The sequence below is a fragment of the Balaenoptera acutorostrata genome, chromosome 9, assembly GCF_949987535.1.
Source record: "Balaenoptera acutorostrata chromosome 9, mBalAcu1.1, whole genome shotgun sequence".
In the NCBI taxonomy this organism is placed as follows: domain Eukaryota; kingdom Metazoa; phylum Chordata; class Mammalia; order Artiodactyla; family Balaenopteridae; genus Balaenoptera; species Balaenoptera acutorostrata.
Genome location: NC_080072.1, coordinates 89959399 through 89975758, shown reverse-complemented (window position 1 = coordinate 89975758; position 16360 = coordinate 89959399). Strand labels below are relative to the sequence as shown.

General features: G+C 51.9%; 2 protein-coding genes across 5 annotated transcripts in view; one reads left to right on the top strand and one right to left on the bottom strand.

Moving 5' to 3' along the window:
• Positions 1-6199, top strand: part of SIK2 (salt inducible kinase 2) — a 132515-nt gene extending 126316 nt beyond the window's left edge. For 2 of the 4 annotated variants that reach the window (XM_007172995.3, XM_057552246.1), the window contains exons 12-15: positions 105-268; positions 1027-1137; positions 1867-1958; positions 2675-6199. In XM_007172995.3, the coding sequence (XP_007173057.3) occupies positions 105-268; positions 1027-1137; positions 1867-1958; positions 2675-3254 (947 nt within the window). In that variant the 3' untranslated portion in view covers positions 3255-6199. The other 2 variants (XM_057552247.1, XM_057552248.1) reach the window with 2 other exon arrangements.
• Positions 5968-16360, bottom strand: part of PPP2R1B (protein phosphatase 2 scaffold subunit Abeta) — a 36354-nt gene continuing 25961 nt past the window's right edge. Inside the window, exons 15-16 of the mRNA XM_007172971.3 lie at positions 15924-16045; positions 5968-6075 (exon numbers count right to left, since the gene is read on the bottom strand). Coding sequence (XP_007173033.2) covers positions 5983-6075; positions 15924-16045 — 215 coding nt within the window. The 3' untranslated portion in view covers positions 5968-5982. The remainder of the gene's footprint in view (positions 6076-15923; positions 16046-16360) is intronic.

Here is a 16360-nt window from a genome sequence, read left to right as displayed (position 1 = left end):
TTGTAAGACTGGGTGGGGTTTGTTGCCATGTTGGTTTCATACCTCTGGTCACTGAAAGGCCTTGTGTTTTATTTAAACTGTTTGGTCGTTGTTCTTTCTTTTAGGAATTGTAGCATTTAGACAACACCTTCAGAATCTGGCTAGAACCAAAGGAATCCTAGAGTTGAACAAGGTGCAGTTGCTCTATGAGCAAATAGGATCAGAGGCAGACCCTAACCTGGCATCACCTGCTCCTCAGCTCCAAGACCTGGGTAGCAGTTGCCCTCAGGTGCGTGCTCTGGGCCCTGCCCACAGTGGCTGGGTGAGAATAAGGCATCAGTGTGTCCTGATGGTGTGTCATTTCATTTAGAGGATTTACTCCAGTCCTGGAGCAAACAGGTTCTTTTGGAAAGACCACAGCCTTCCTTGTTGCTGCCATCTGCCCGACAGGTTGGGTTAGACCCTTCCACGCTGGCCCAGGTGATCAGTACCACATGGAGGCTTGGACGCTGTCAAGCGATGCTCGGTTCCTAGGGCAGATTTTATATGAATTATACCTCTTAGAGTCTCCCTTGAACTCCCCTCCCTTCATGCACACACACACAGAAATTACAAATAATAGTACAAATGAGACGCTTGTTGCCACTATTTTTGATGTGCTATCACTTCACTAAATATTATAAGTGAATTATTTATGCTAAAAATACAAAAAATATTGCTGTTTATTTAATACATTTTATTTGAGCCCATTTTCAGTACATCAGGGATATTATAGCATTTGGTGCCCACATGAAGGTAATAACCTTCTGTTGACATAGGGGGCCTTTGCTCCAGTACTGACTAGGTTATCGTTTACTACGGGTAATGCATGTACACACTTTCTGCAAAGTGATTAACCCTCAGCCTACTAGTTGCAGTAAAAGCATGGAGGATTATGTCTTAGCAGAGTTGGAGTTCCCCTTGGACATTTGCCAAGGTGCTTAAACTGAGATTTGGAACTTTCTCCCACGTGGGAAATTGAAAGTGTCTCCACCCCTTGCTCCTCAGGAAGAAGCTCCTCCTCAGCAGAAGAGCGTGTCTGCGCTCCCGGGCAGCGCACACCCGCAGCTCTCCCAGCGGCACAGCCTGGAGGCCCAGTACCTGCAGCACAGACTCCAGGTGGGATCCTCCCCCTTGTTGTCCAGCTCACTTTGTCCATCCCGAACCTGCCTTTCTGCAAAGCAGGAACCTGTTTTGCTTGGTATTTTTTTAGGGCAGCTGCTTAATTCCTTTATAGGCAGGTGGGTCTGACTCCACACTTGTAGTTTCTAGAAACATGTTCAGACTTAGCCTTATGCTCTGTCTTGGCAGCAGAAAAGGTCTGTCCTCAGACCCCAGGGAAGGGTACTGCCACTGAGCAGCAGGAAAGGGAACCCTGGCTTCTTTGCTTCTATGTTATGCCTCTTAGTGAATAATAAGTAAAATGGAAATCTCAAGTCAGCAAAAAATGTACTATCAGCTCTCTATTGGTGCCCACAAATCTTTAAAAATGATGCAACGTAGATCCCATAAAGAATGAATCATTTGTTCATTCAGCAGGTGCTGTGGCCTTTGCTATAGATCTAACTCCACTTTTCTCATTGTTTTTAGTCTCCATGAACCTCCCGGTCCTAGAGGACTTTTAGAGACAGAAAAGTGAAGCAGGTTAGAGCTGAGACAGCCCAGGCCTGCTGACCCAATGCTGCTGGGCCACAGGTTCTCCCAGGGTCTCAACGAGCAAGTGTCAGTCCCTGCATCCTGCGCAGATTCTGGAGGACTCACTTGGCTTCGTCCTCCAGGCAGAAGGACAGTCTAATGACTGCGTCCTAGATGACAACATGTCACGCTTGTATTTTTCTGCTCTTCCAGAAGCCCAGCCTTCTGTCAAAAGCCCAGAACACCTGTCAGCTTTATTGTAAAGAACCACCACGGAGCCTTGAACAGCAGCTGCAAGAACACAGGTGAGAGATGGTGGTTGGCCAAAGAAATCACTTTCTTTGTGGCAGACTTAAGCTGGGTATGTTGTCCTTTCCCCTAGTACTTGCCTCTACCAGGAAAAGAGGTTTCAATCCGCTAACATGGATATTCCACTGTCCGTGGACTATAGGCCTGTCAGGGAGTAGCAGCCCTGAGCGGCTCTGTTTTCTTTTTCTCCTAGTGTTTCCCCTTTGGGCTATGAATAGACCTAAGCTTTCAGGATCCGTGAGCTACTACAGCTTAAGTGGGTTATACTGGAGAGAAGGCCTCCATCCTCCCTTGTAGTAATCCCGTGCCCCCAGCCCTCACTAGTAGAAACATCTTGGCCAAGGTAGAGCTACCCTAATCCATCAAGCTACAGACACCCACAGAGACCAAGGTGTCAGCCCCGCTTCAAAACACTCCAGATGGGAAATCAGCCTCTTGTTTTATAGGGAGGAAAAAAGAGTCTTAGAGAAAAGGAATTCGTGTTCACTTGAGCACTGAGGGATCAGCCAGAATTGGGGGACAAAAAATAAGATTGGGTTTAAGAAACCAAACATGACTGGTTCCTACCCCCACTTTTTTTTTTTTTTTTTTTCCTGCCGTGGGAAAGAGAGAAGTGGGAGGACGGACACTAATGACTGATAACTGGATTTACATTAAAATTGCCGTCACTGAAGAAGATTTAAAATTCTTTCTTTTGGTATTGCCAACTTAGACTCCAACAGAAGCGGCTCTTCCTCCAGAAACAGTCTCAGCTGCAGGCATATTTTAATCAGATGCAGATAGCAGAGAGCTCGTACCCGCAGCCCCTTCCCCACCAGGAGACACCGCCGCCATCCCAGCAGCCGCCGCCCTTCAGCCTGACCCAGCCCCTGAGCCCCGTCCTGGAGCCTGCCTCGGAGCAAATGCAGTACAGCCCTTTCCTCAGCCAGTACCGGGAGATGGGGCTGCAGCCGCTGTCCGCCTCGCCAGGTCCCCGGGCTGCTCCCCCGCCACCGCCACCGCCACCGCCGCACTCAGGGGCCGCCCGGGCACCCTTACCGTTCTCCTATCAGACTTGCGAGCTGCCAGGCGCGGCCTCCGCCGAGCCAGACCGCCCCGCTCCCTGTCAGTACTCCCTGGACGGAGCCCAGCAGAGCGGCATGGCGGCGCCGGGCTGTCCCAGGAGCTCAGGACTGCAGGAGGCCCCCTCCAGCTACGACCCTCTAGCGCTCTCGGAGTTCCCTGGACTCTTTGATTGTGAAATGCTGGAAGCCGTGGACCCACAGCACAGTGGCTACGTCCTGGTAAATTAACCTCAGCGCAGGAAGTGAGGCGGGTCAGGTGAAGAGCGTGTGTGTTTCTATTTTTATTCCAGCCTTTTCAATTTAAAACTTATTTTCCCCCCCTCTCCCTGATGGGGAAAAAGTCAAGTCACCCAACTGGAATCAGAGGGCCTGGCCGGGTGGATGTTGCTTCCTCCTGGCTCCGTCCCACCACGTTTTTCTGTGGCAAGTGCTGGAACATAGTTGTAGGCTGCAGCTCGTGCCCTTAGGTCAAGTGGAGCAAACTCTCATCAGAGGCATCAACAAAAGTTTTATAAGAAGAAGACATCCAGACCTAGGTTTTATACAGAACTACATCAGTTCATTATCGAGGGAAACCTTGGCGAAAGCAGGAAAAAATGTGTGCCGTTACATATAGGCAAAAAAAAAAAAAAAGGCAATACATTTTTCACTGAAACCAAGCAACAACATGTTCCTTAAAGGCAAATCAAGAATACATAATGAAATTTGATGCACAGGAAATAAAAGAAAGTTGTACTTTGTCAGTGAATCATAAGTTCTAAGCTGCTGATGTAATTTGTCCCCAAGCGGTAAGAGCGTGAGCTTTGTTTCAGGGTCCACTGAGTAACAGCGGGAACGCACCCCTGAGACTGGCAGTCACCTCCATCTGAGAGTAGGTGACACACCTCTTCAGAAGGTGCCCTGGGTCACAGAGTGTCACAGTGTCCTCGGAGCTCCAAAGGTGTCACCTGTGGAACCAAGAGATGCACCGCAGTGGAGACCAGGGGCAGGAAACTCAAGAAACCGTCAAGAGCAGCTGCCCTGGGCCGGGGAAGACGGGCTCTTCCTGCACAGTCTTCTGTGGAGACTTCTGGTTTGGGGCAGTTGGTCTTTAGAGGACCTAGCGTCTCTTTTAAAATGTAATAACTACTTTGACTTTACACTAGATGTTGCTAGTCGTTTATTGAGCTTTGTATATTTGGACAGTTTCATATAGGGCTTAGAAATTTTAAGGACGAGAAAAATGAACTTTTATCTCCCATGTGAAGTGGTAGTGCTGTGCCTTTTTCCCCCCAGATCATGCTTTAATGATTTCTTTTCTGTAGAAACCAACAGTTTTCCATTTATGTCGATGCTAAATCCAAAGTCACTTCAGAGTTTGTTTTCCACCATGTGGGAATCACATCCTTAATTTCCTTAGAGTTTTGACTTGCAATGAAATGTTCAAGTATTACAGCAATATTCAAAAGACCACAGATGTGTTAACCATTTAAGCAGATCGTCTGCCAAACACAGTGTATATTATTAACCTTTACGATCCAATCATCAGAATAAGTAAAAAAGATGCTACGGCTAGTTGACTGTATACTTAGAAGTAAGGAGTAACCTGTCATTTGGACAGTAACATCCAAGTGTTACAAATTCAGTGTTATTTACAAAGTCTATCGTTTCTGTCCTTTAGAATGGCTTGTCCTATCAGCAGATGAATGCGTTAAGCACAAAGCATCTTCCTTAAAGCACAAAGAAGAGAGATACTACACTGATGCTGCATCTAGAAAACACCTTTAAGTTGCCTTTCCTCTCTGTAGTACGTGTCCAGGCAGGTGGGGAGAAACATGGAAGGTCTAGGAGTTCTGTCCTGGCTCCTCTTGGTGCCAGGACGCTCCACAGAGGCCCTCTGCTTGGGGTTGGACTCTGGGTGTGAGCAAGGAAGGGTGGTGTGGAGGACTCATTTTTGTGATTTGACAACACGCAGTGAAAACCCAGGAAGAAAGAATTAGGTTCCTTCTGCGGATTGTTTATTCCTCCTCATGCTTAAGTTTGATGATTTCGTGAAATAGACAACATCATTTCATTTAAGAGATCCTTTCATTAAGATCTCTAATCTGTTTTAAGTCTTTGCAAAATAAGGCAGTTATAAAACAGGGCTTGATTTGTTTAGACTGAAGGATGTATTCCCAAAATGTTCTACAGAAGCGCTATAATATTTATGAAATTAAAATGCCTTCCAGATTGAAAACGGGGGCCGCTCATTTCAGAGTCCCCGGAATGGCAGAGTCATAGATCGGCATAGATGCCTGTCCCCCACAGGGCCATGAGCCACTGAGCCCAGGAAAGCCGGGAGCTACGGCAGGACGACTGGGCTGACAGATGAGGCAGGAGAGGCCCCGGGAGGGTCGAGGCCCCAGAGGTAGACACTGGGGAGCACCCAGCCGTGGCCGGGTCTGTGCAGACCGAAGACAGTGGGGTGAATAGCATGACCCATCCTGCTGGACTATGTTGTTAGCTCCTGTTTGCTTTTCTCATTTATTTCAAGCAGAAATCAATAAATTCCATAACAATCTGTATTTGCTGAAACGTAAGCTGGCGAGAGGAGACTGGTGTCGTCCGTCCGTCAGGTGTTTTCCCAGCCCCGTCTGACCATCGCCGTTGCTCTGTCCCCCGACTAGTGAGCGAGCTGTGTGAGCCTCCAAGCAGTTTTCTCTTCACAGATACTAAAGTAACACTACGAAGGCTTAGTACTAGAGGTACTTTGAAATAATGACTTTCTTTCCAGTCTGTTTCACGTTAGCAGTGTGTACACTACTGTATAATAACCATTAGCTTTATTATCTTGTAAACCAGGCTCCTCTGAAGAGACTTTGGTGAGATGAACGTGAGGTAAAAATTTCATTCAGCAAAAAGTGCAATATGTGTGGTACTCTATTTTTTGTTTATGCTTTTTTTTTTTTTTTTTTTTTTTTTAAATCCAGGGGTATTAGTCTCTGCTTTGGGGAAAATGCACTAGCTCTGCAATTTCCAGCCGGGCGAGTGTGTCTCTAGTATTTCCATGCAGCCGATATGCTGGTCCCTGTAAGGCAAACAGCACGTTAGCGCAGCAGAGGGTGGATGTTCCACTTGAAACTGGTGAGCTGCGCAGACTGTCCCCCGCCCAGGACTGCCCCGCCCTCCTGCTGCCCCGCCCAGGCCTGCCCCGCCCAGGCCTGCCCCGCCCTCTTGCTGCCCCGCCCAGGCCTGCCCTGCCCAGGCCTGCCCCGCTCTCCTGCTGCCCGGGGAACACAGAGGAGGACCCTCCAACCTCCACGTAAGGGGAAACACCTGGGGCCCACCAAGGAGGACTAGGAGGTGGAACTAAAAGACTCCTGCCTTTCTGCATCAAACTTTGCCTCCAAGGAAAGAGAAAGTCAGAGTCCCTTTCTTCCTCAGAGTGTTGAAGCTGTGTCCTGAGTCAGTCCAGCGTGACAGGCAGGAGCCCGTGATGGGGACTAAAGGCAGCCCTCACCCCAGAGTAATGGGGGGCCTGTGCCCTTATGGGGAGGGAGGGGACCGCCTCGTGTGAGTGTCGCCCCCAGCCGACGAAAGGCCTCTGCAGAAGGGACTCATGGTGGCGCTGGCCTCTTCCTCTCTGCCTGAAAGGGGGGTTCTCAGAGAAATGAGTTCTGCCTAATTGTTAGAGTCGGGAAGAAGGGTGTGTTCACAGCCCAAGAGTGACTGGCTGGCCAACGAGAAACTAAAGAAAGGTGAAAAGCTGCAGCCCCCACTCTGGCTGCTCGGGGGTCCAGGTGCACGGTGGTCAGAGCAGCCCCTGCTCAGGTGCGGGCGGTGCACACACGTGGACCTGAGGAAATGAATGGTTTCCTTTGCCGGGCCCTCCCAGCTGCAGTCAGGCCCCAAGTAAATACGGGCTTCTGCGTTGGGGTCAGAATTTCTAGCCCTGGATTACATTTAAAAGCCTGTATCAGCAGTTACACTTAAGCTCCCTGTTGGCTTAAGGAAAATCTCACTCTAGATAATTTTTCACATTCGTCCTCCTTTGAGACAATTCGTAGGGTCATTGGATGACACTGGTCCCAGTGAACAGTTGCAGAACCCCTGTGCCGGGTCTCACCTTGGCTGCATGTGTACCCCTAAGCTGGACTGCCTCAACTGCCTTCTCGGAAGCCACCGAGCCGCTCAGTCTCTTTGTGCCTAGACATCAAAGGTAAAAACTGGAGAACAGGTAGTAAATTGGAGTCATTGTATAGGCAGGGATCTTTGATCATTTTGTTGCTTCTGGAAATTTTTCCAGAACTTATCTTCAGAGTGATGTGTGGAAGACAAGCGCAGTATCATCTGCCTCTCTTTCTAAACTGGACAAAACAAATGATAACAAATGTATGTATCCCTTCTGACAGGTTCGCTGGTTTGGTCCTCCCTGGCGTGTGGTCCCAGGGAAGAGACTAATTACAGAGCTCTTTGTGTCTGTCAGCCTGCAGCCCCTGGAAGGCACGAGATGACCTCAGGCTGGCCTTCCACAGCCCCTCTTGCACCCCGAGTCCCTGGTCTCACAGTGCCCCTCACATCTTTGTTTCACCATTTTTCCCCGTGAAGGTAGCCTGGCTGATTCCAGAAGACTCACAGCCGCCCTAGTTATACCACCATCTTGTCCACATCTGGGCATATTTCAACACATTTGGCAGAATGGGGCACCTGCTGTTGTAGAGATTGAGACATAGGCAGCAGCACAGCCCACAGCCAGTGATGATAGGTTTGATGGTTCCTGCCCAAGCACTCAGCTTGTCTGTCCAAAAGGAGCAGTAGCTTCTGTCTGTACATTAATTTACCAAGCACTTTCACGAGTAATCTTTTCTAACGCTCACAACAATACTATGAAGTTAGTTAGTTGAGCGGATAGTCCTCATGTTTTACGGCTGAGGAAACCAGAGCTCTGGGAAGGCTATGTGACTTGTCCAAGCCACAGAGCCGGTGAGTGGCGGAGGCGGGACGGGCTTCTGGGTGTTCTGGCTTCTCACTCCACGCTCTTCCCTCCTGGGTAGCAGCTGACTCTTCTCATGAGCAAACAGCTGTATAAACAAAGCCCCCACCTCGGTTAAGCACTGGGTGAATGTGACATTGTCCCTGAAACCTTACTCCCACTTGACAGCCGCCTGGCTCTGGGGGAAGAGTTGCCCTCCAGGTAACAGCTGTAGTCGTCCAGGTGGCCCTGCATGAACAAGGCCAAGGGAGACACAGACCCCGCAGATCACCATCTTTCCAGTGTCCAATTAACTACAGAAGTTCAGGTTCACATCACAGATGTCTCATTTCTCCACCTCACACAATATAGTAACTCCCCGCAAAAGTATATGACGGGACACACCCTTTCTTGATTGCCAAGGGGCCAAATTGCACTGCTTCGGCCCACCATCGCAGACCAACAGACTCAACCCCAAGAAAGGGTGCTGCTCAGAGAAGAATCAGGAGCTCAGCCCAGTCCTGAGGAGGGGGATAAAGTATCTTTACAGTTAAGGCCCATCAAGTAGAAGTGCTGATCAAGCACTTTTAGGGTTAAAAAAATAACATACTTTGAATACTTTTGTCTTCAGAGGCAAAGTGGGTGGGTTAGGGAGGAGCTTTAAAAATAGAAGTACAAAATAACATCCTGGAAAAATATGACCCCAGATTGGAATAATGTTATATTAGCAAATACAGATAACAGAGACTTGCCACTGGCTGTGTGATGCCTATCTGTTCAAGATTTGCTCAATCAAGGAAATACACGTGGTGATACTGTCCCACTACTGATGGCGAAAGAAATCTGCCTCCACCAAAATCTCTGAAGGAAAAAGAACCAGAGAGAAAAGGAGGTTTGCTTCTCTTTGGGGATTGCAATTTAGGAAGTAAAATTGATACAGAGATATTTGCACTTTGTAGAAAGGGCAAGATTATTTGCTTATTTCTGAAGGGAGGAGGGTGGTCTTTGCTGGATGTTTGGTTTGTGAAAGAGTTACTTTTGATTAAATTAATCTAATTGTAGTTTTTTTTTCTGTGTGCTTTTTTTTTTTTTTAATTACTAAGAAAATGGTGAGTTCAATAGCTTTGGTATTTTGAGTGCAAATCATAATAGCTCCAATGTGAAAAAAATCAAAATGTAACCTGTCACTCAATGTTAGAAAATTGCTTAAAATGCAGTTTAATAAATGATCTTTGTATCAAACGTAATTTAAATGGGGTACTTTTCTGCAAGGAAAATGTACTGTTTTTACGTTTCCAACCCTCTTGAATTAATCAAAATAAAAACAACTTGTTTTCTAAGAGCCTGGGTGATATGACTGTCAGGTGGATGAGATAGGGCCTTTCCCCCATCAGGCCTCGGGTGGAATTTTGAAAAGTATGGAAGGTGGCTGTGTTCCCTGAGCTCTGGTGCTCATTTCAGGCTGCAGAAAAGGACAGTGGATAATATGTTCTCATTGACGTCAGCAGGGTAAATAATACCTTGCTCTGAAATCGCCGGAGTACCCGGTAGCTGCTGAGAACGCTGACGGAAGCGCTGCTCACCGCACTCTGCACACGGACAAGGCCCGGGCTGCCTGGGGCTCCTGGACTTTCAGAGACGGAGCCGGGCAAGGGCCTCTGAAGCAGCAGGAGGGGAGGCGGGCGCCTCGGGCTCACCTATGACAAGCTGCAGGGCAAAGGGAGGGACTGGGGGCCCAGCCGGACACTGGCACTTACGATGGCACATCTTCCGTGCGAAAGGTTTCAACGCTGCGCGCGCGCGCGCGCACACGCGCACACGTGCACGCACTGTGGTCCCCCTCCGAGAGGCAGGAACCAGCTCAGTGCCCTCGGGTGCTGGAGAATCCGTTTGCGGAGGCATTTGGGGCGCTCTCATACATTCGAGACTTGTTTTAGTGCCAGACCCTGAGTGAAAGGGCACTATGCAGTCCTACTTTCTGGGGACTTCCCTGGCGGTCCAGTGCTTAAGACTCCACGCCTCCACTGCAGGGGGCACAGTTTCCATCCTTGGTCGGGGAACTAAGATCCCGCAGGCCGAGTGGTGCGGCCAAAAAAAAAAAAGTCCTACTTTCTGGCAGCAAGTTTAGGCTTTGGTTTCACTCAGACCATTCCAGTTGAGCCCGTGCTGTAGAACTGAGACAGCGTCCAAACTGAGGGATCATCCACGGGCCCTGCTGGGAGTGGAAGGCCTGGGGGAGACGGCCAAGGGCGGGAAGAGCGCGGAGCCCTCCCCACCGACTTGCCCTGCTGCCTCGCGCCGCTTGCCTCAGGCGCTCAGTCCTGCCCCGAACGGCTGTCGTCTCTGTTTGCAACCGAGAATTCAGTAACACTGCGTTTCAATTGCTTTTTCCTTTTTTGAAAGGAAAACACTATTATTTCAGTAACGAAGTTTTACAAACTTTCCCCTTTCCCACCAAGTTTCTCCATCATTTGGATTTTGTGTTGCCAAAAGCAACCCCCCATGTCCAGGGGACAGGCAAAAATAACAGACCTGCCTGCGGAGACTGGCCAGAACTTTAGCCGCCAGTCAAGCCCTTGACCTTCACGTTGTGCAGAACATCTTTCGGTCTGTGGCCTTCGTGAGCCAAAGGCTCAAGGGCGACCTGAGCTCCAGATCCAGGGCCTCTGCCCAGCTGGGCTGGGGTCTAGAGCTTGTCAGCTGTGCCCACACCTCCAAGGGGATGCCGTGTCTGCAGTCACCAGAGCCCACCTCCATCGCCACCAGTCAGGGCCCCACCCAAGGTTCTGTTGTTGGACGTCTGCTCCTTTCCACCCCACTAGTTCTTAAGTTGAGGTTTCACAGATCCCTTCGACATGCTGATGAAAGCTTTGGATCCTCTTCCTAGGAAACATATGTACACAGACATACAACTTTAGACAGACCATTTCAGGGGAGGAGTTGGTTCCTGGACCGCCTAAGGCCCATTCACGGGGTTAGAGGGATTTCTAACCCCTGACTCAGAGCACAAGCAACTCGGTCTGCAACCCCTCGCGCTTCAGAGTTACCGTTCTGGTAGGGCCTCCCTGCTGAGCGCTCCCATCCCTCCCTGGGTGGATCCGGGTAGGGAGAGAGGCCCCTGCTCTGCCTGCAGCCCCAGGGCACCATGGGAGGAAGTTCTGGGCTTTGTGCACTAAATCCTGGGTGCCACATAGCTACAAAATAAATGTCACCTGCACAGGGTACAGCCGCTCTGCCCTTCTCATTTTGGCCCCAGTGATGTCACTTCAAATAAATGATAAGGCAGTACACCTGAAACTAACACAACATTGTAAATCAACTATACGCCAATAAAAATTCTTTAAATTTTAAAAAACAAAAGAAATGACAAGGCGGAGGAGCTCGGGAGGGATGGAATATTGCCCATGGCTCATACTTTACAGTGTCCCCTTGGGAGACAGATGTGGGTCTTGACTGAAGTGAAGGGGTTGGACCCTCACCTCAGACACTAGCCATCACGGGCAAATCACTGAGGCCAAACCCAGAAGCCAGGTCAGGCCGAGTGCGGAGCTTGCTCTGTGCCTCCAGCCGTTCAACTAAGAAGCCTTCCTGCTATAGGTGTCCCAGTCCGCTGGTGCAGCTGAATTCCTCCGGACCCATAGCTGCAAATACCCCTAGGGAGCATTGATAGCTGCCTTTGTATAAATTTCTAAGGGACTTTCCCAAGCGCATTGACTCAGAGCTGGTGTGAAGCCCAGGTGAAGCAGGTGCAGGGCTGAGCCACCAGGTGAGGAACCCGGATGTGGGGGGAGAGGACACTGCCCGTGGGAGGTGGACTTCCCCTGCAGCTGAGCCCCCAAGAGCTGGCTGGGCAGAGAGCTCAGAAAATCTGGGCCCAGAAGACAGAGGTATCGGGGATCTGGCCTCTCGGAGGGAGAAGCCGTCGCTCTCCCTGTCAGCCAGGCTTTGAGAGCTTCTGACTCCATCTCTCTCTTCACTCCCTGAATGGGGCCTGAGATACCAAAAGGGGGCCTGACTGGGGACCCTGACCCTCAGGAGTGAGTGCGTCACCACCACGCCAGGGCCACCCACAGAACTGGGGGGTGGAACACAAATGAACTGCGGGAAAGGTCAAGGTCTTTCCTAGGAGCGCGCCATGCTGCGGGACCCCGAGTTCCCAGCGAGTTCCCAGCCGAAACGACTCCAGCCTGGGGCCCACTAGAACTGCCCTCTGGTCACTAGAGAAGCCCAGATGTTTAGCAGGGTCCCTGTGCCAGCCGAGAGAGGGCCAAAGGGCAGCTAGGCAGTTGGAGCAGGCCCCGGGGACGACAGGGCTGGGCAAGGAGGGCCTGGCCAGGAGCAGGTTTGGGAGAACAGAGCTTAGCTTCCCCGGCCCACCCCCTGGAGCAGCCACTCTGGCCAGACAGTCCCTCCAGGTAGGGTGGGGCCTACCCATTCTCTGCCAGGGACAGCCCGGGGGGCAGCAGGGAACCTCGGGCTGAGTCCTCGGCCCCTGGCACCACTCCCAGCCCTGCCGCTAACCTGGGCAAATCATTGCAAAGGCCCGTTATCCCAGCGGTAACTTGGGAACGTAGACTAGCTGAGTTAACCACAGCTTTACTGCAAGGTTCGGACGCAGCCTGGCCCAGCACGGCCTCCAACAAGAAAGCACTCAGAAGACCCCCAGCTCCCTTTAATGGCTTGTCACAGTATCGCACCTCTCCCTGTCTTCTCATTTAACTCTTGAGCATCCCAACACTGGACACAGAAAATGGTTGCTTGGTGCCTACAACATCCCTTCACAGACTTAACGGTGGCTGCTCTATTCTGAGCACCTGCTCCAGGTTAAGAACCAAGAACTTTGCCCAGGATCTCTTCGTTTTCAGTGATGAGTTCTGGGCAGCACCAGCCATGGGTAGCACAGATGAAGGAACATCCATGAGAATCCATGTCCCACCTAGGAGGCCTTTTTCATCCATCGCCCAAATTCTAAGGCCAAGCTCCTGGAGAGAGAAGGGCTGGAGGGCCTGGGTATCTTTCTCTGCAGAGACAGCTGCTTGGTCCCCAGCCCCCAGAGAGGAGAAGGCGCCAAGAGAAGGCAGGGCGTGTGGACACTGCTCCACTGGCCCTGGGAGCGGTCCGCGCCGACCTCCCCGGCACTGATCCCTGTGATCAGTCCTCAGCTGGATTGGATGCAGGCTTCCTGTAGTCTTTCTGGGCTTAAGAGAACTAATCCTGCAACCCTGAGGTTGGCCCTTCCTTAAGGAGCTCTTAGCCTTTAGGCACCCACAGCCAAGCTCCTTAGAACTGCCCTGGAGACCCTCAGGCAGCCCTGTGCTCCCCTGACCTGCCCTCAGGAGAGAAAGGACAGGACAGCAGCCCCTCCGCCCCCAGGAAGCTGGCTCCGAAGGGAGCCGAGACTCCTGAGCTGCTGGACAGTCCCCCACCTCGGGCTGGCAGGTCTGCTGGTTCACCAGTAGGTGCTGGTTTAGAACACAGAGGAGAGCCAGGTGCCAGAAGTCAGTAGGCCAGAGATCCTAGGGGCCCAAATGACTGAGTTTGGGGGAAATAAGGAAAACTGGAAAAACCAGAAGTAGAACCAAGGGTAGAAGGAGCGCAGAAGGTGCAATCTCAGTGGAGACTGGGGGCACGGGGGCCGGGCTCCGGCCAGTGTCTGTGCGGGACAGGCCGTCAGGACAGAGAGAAGGGGAAGAGGAGGGCAGATGTGGCACGTTGGTGCCTGCAAGCGTTATTTAGGATGCGTCCCTCGATTTGAGCCTCCGAACCCGGGCTCGGCCTGGAGCCTGACTGTCCCTCGCAGCTGCTCCTTCCTGCAATAACAAGACTGACATCACTGTTGTCAGGGAAATGGTGCTTTCATTAAAATCATGTGACAGCTACTTCGTGATTCAATAAACAAATCCTCTGTTAACCCTCGCCTGACAGAGGCCCGTCAGCAGCCCCGTCGTCAGAGAGCAGCCCTCGGACCGTCCAGGAGGGCAGTCCCGCCCGGCTAGGAGGGAAGACCACCGTCCGCCGCCAGGAAGGAGCTGCCGAGCTGACCCGGGGTGGGCAGGGAGCGCGAGGCGGCCGCGCTGCTCCCCTGCATGAGGCGGGGGCCGCAGGCGACATCCAGAGCACAGACTGCTCCGCAGACACCAAGGGCCAGTCGGGGAGGACCCAAGTAGACACCCTTCGCCAAAGGAACTGGCTCTCACCCCGTGGGGTCATTCCCTCTCGGACCAAGGGGCAGGCCAGAGCCCTGGGAGGTCGAACGGCTCCCGCGGGGCCCAGAGGCCAGTGGACATTGGAGGCAGTTCCCAGGGCTCTCAGGACCCTCTGACCCCGTCGGGGCAGATGGGCGAATTTGCTATGGGCCACGGACAGTGAGTGAGTGAGGGGTTAAGAACAATTTCTGGTTTGCAGTTGGATGACTTCCTGGATCACTCACTTGGCTGCTGGCCCCTGACACGCAGGGCTCTGCCTGGCAACAGCCAACTCCCTTTCCATCTCACCCTGGAGTCCTTTTCCTCAAGTGAAACAAACGCGGGGAAGGAGTCCCTGAGTCACGGGGCAGGGGATTTTTCTGGGTTAAGTGATCTGCAGCCTCAGAGGCTTAGCAGTGCCTTGCCTCCATTGCTAGAAAAGACGCCCAAGTAGACACGACAGGGTTGCGGGGAAGTTTCTCGACCAGCTGAGAAACAGAGCTGCCAGCACCTACCACACTGCTGCGAGGATCCAGTGAGATTTTGCCAGGTGCCTGACAAGATGCCTGCACAGTTACGGAGGCTCGAGGCTCGAGGAACAGCAGCTAATACTGTTTCCCCAGCTTGTGGCCATCAGGGGCCACCTACAGACCTGGCAAGTCTGCCACAGAGGGGTGGCCTCAACTATTCCACTTGCAGATCAAAGGCAAACCGTGCATTTAATGGCATGGCCAGTTGACCCTGAGTGTGTAGGAAAACATAGCTCCTTTCTTCCCAAGGAAGTCTGTGGCTTAGGTCTAAAAATTTGTGACTATTATGCCCACTCTTTCGGCCACGGTATCTTCTGTGAGGCCACGTTCAGTGAAACAGGTAAGGACGAAAGGACCCAGGGCTGCCGAGGCTGCGAGCAGCACAGCCACGCCGGCACTTCCTCCCGCGGGGCCGCCGCCGCAGGAACAGCCGGGAGCTGCCGGCCCGGCGAGAACCGTGCACGGCGCGGCAGGAAGGGGAGCGCGTTCTAAGATGAAAGACTGCAGTTCAGGGCCTGGACAATAGCACAAGGTTCGCATGGCCCCCGTTCACAGAAAATGAAGGAAAAGCCATAAAGATTTATAAGACAAACTTTTTGATGTTAGAAGCTTCGCCAAGCAAACCCACTGGCGTGGGTGCGAAAATACCAGCATCTTCCAAATAAACTAAGTGCAGCCTGACATCAGCACATGGCAGCCAGACCCTCTGTGCTGCGCTTCTGAACGTATCTGTAGGTCATAAATCACCCTCCTAACAAACAGCCCCAGGGCAGTGGCCCGCACCAACTTTGCTAAACTTGAACTTTGGCATACCTCCTCCAGAGGGGCGTCAAGTGGGGCTTGTAAAACATTCGGACTCTTACCCAGTAGAATTGACAGAAGTGGTTTTTTCCTTGAATGGAAGTGACCACCTGAGAGGAATTGTAGCAAATGAGAACTGTCTACTCTGTGAGGTGAGTGGGAATAGCAACTCTTCAGCAAACCTCCTCTGTCCTCTGCATGGGGGCAGAGCCACATGAGTGACAGAGCGCTGGCAAGCCCACCCCACCCCTCAGAAAGCACTCCCAGAAGGAGGGACAAGAAACAGGGCAACAGGCTTTACAAATACACTCCCGTGGCCCTAAAAACGTGCCCGTCCCCTCAGGGAGCGAGGTAGAGATCTGGCTGCCCTGCCTCGCTGGCTGCCCTCCGCCCACATCTCAGCCCAAACCAAGGAAGGACTCAGGCCAGGAGTGTCTGCAGCACTTACCTTCCCAGTGTCCTCTCCAGGCCCTCTGGGTCTCAGGAAGTGGTTCTTGTCAGCCCCAGGGGCGCTGGGCTCTTCACTGTCCTTCACAGGAAAATCTAGCTTCCTCAGCCTTTGGGCCACCACTAGACATACAGACAGCAGACTGTCACCGTCCCAACCAGGCCACGTCCCCCTAAGCCCACCTGCGATGCCTCAGGGGTTCCAGCCCTGCAATGGGGAAGCACATGGGTCTCTGTGCAGAGAGAGCTGGTTCACCCCCGGACCTGACTGAAGGTGCCTTTTCCTCGAGAGCCATGCAAAGTGCTACCCCACAGGGCTGCTGGTACCGGCTGGGTGCTCCCCCAGGTCTGGGTCACTGACAGCCTACAGAGCCCCAGCCAGACAGAAAAGACCTGACTCCTTTCAGAACTGACGACATCAGTTTAAGACAACAACTC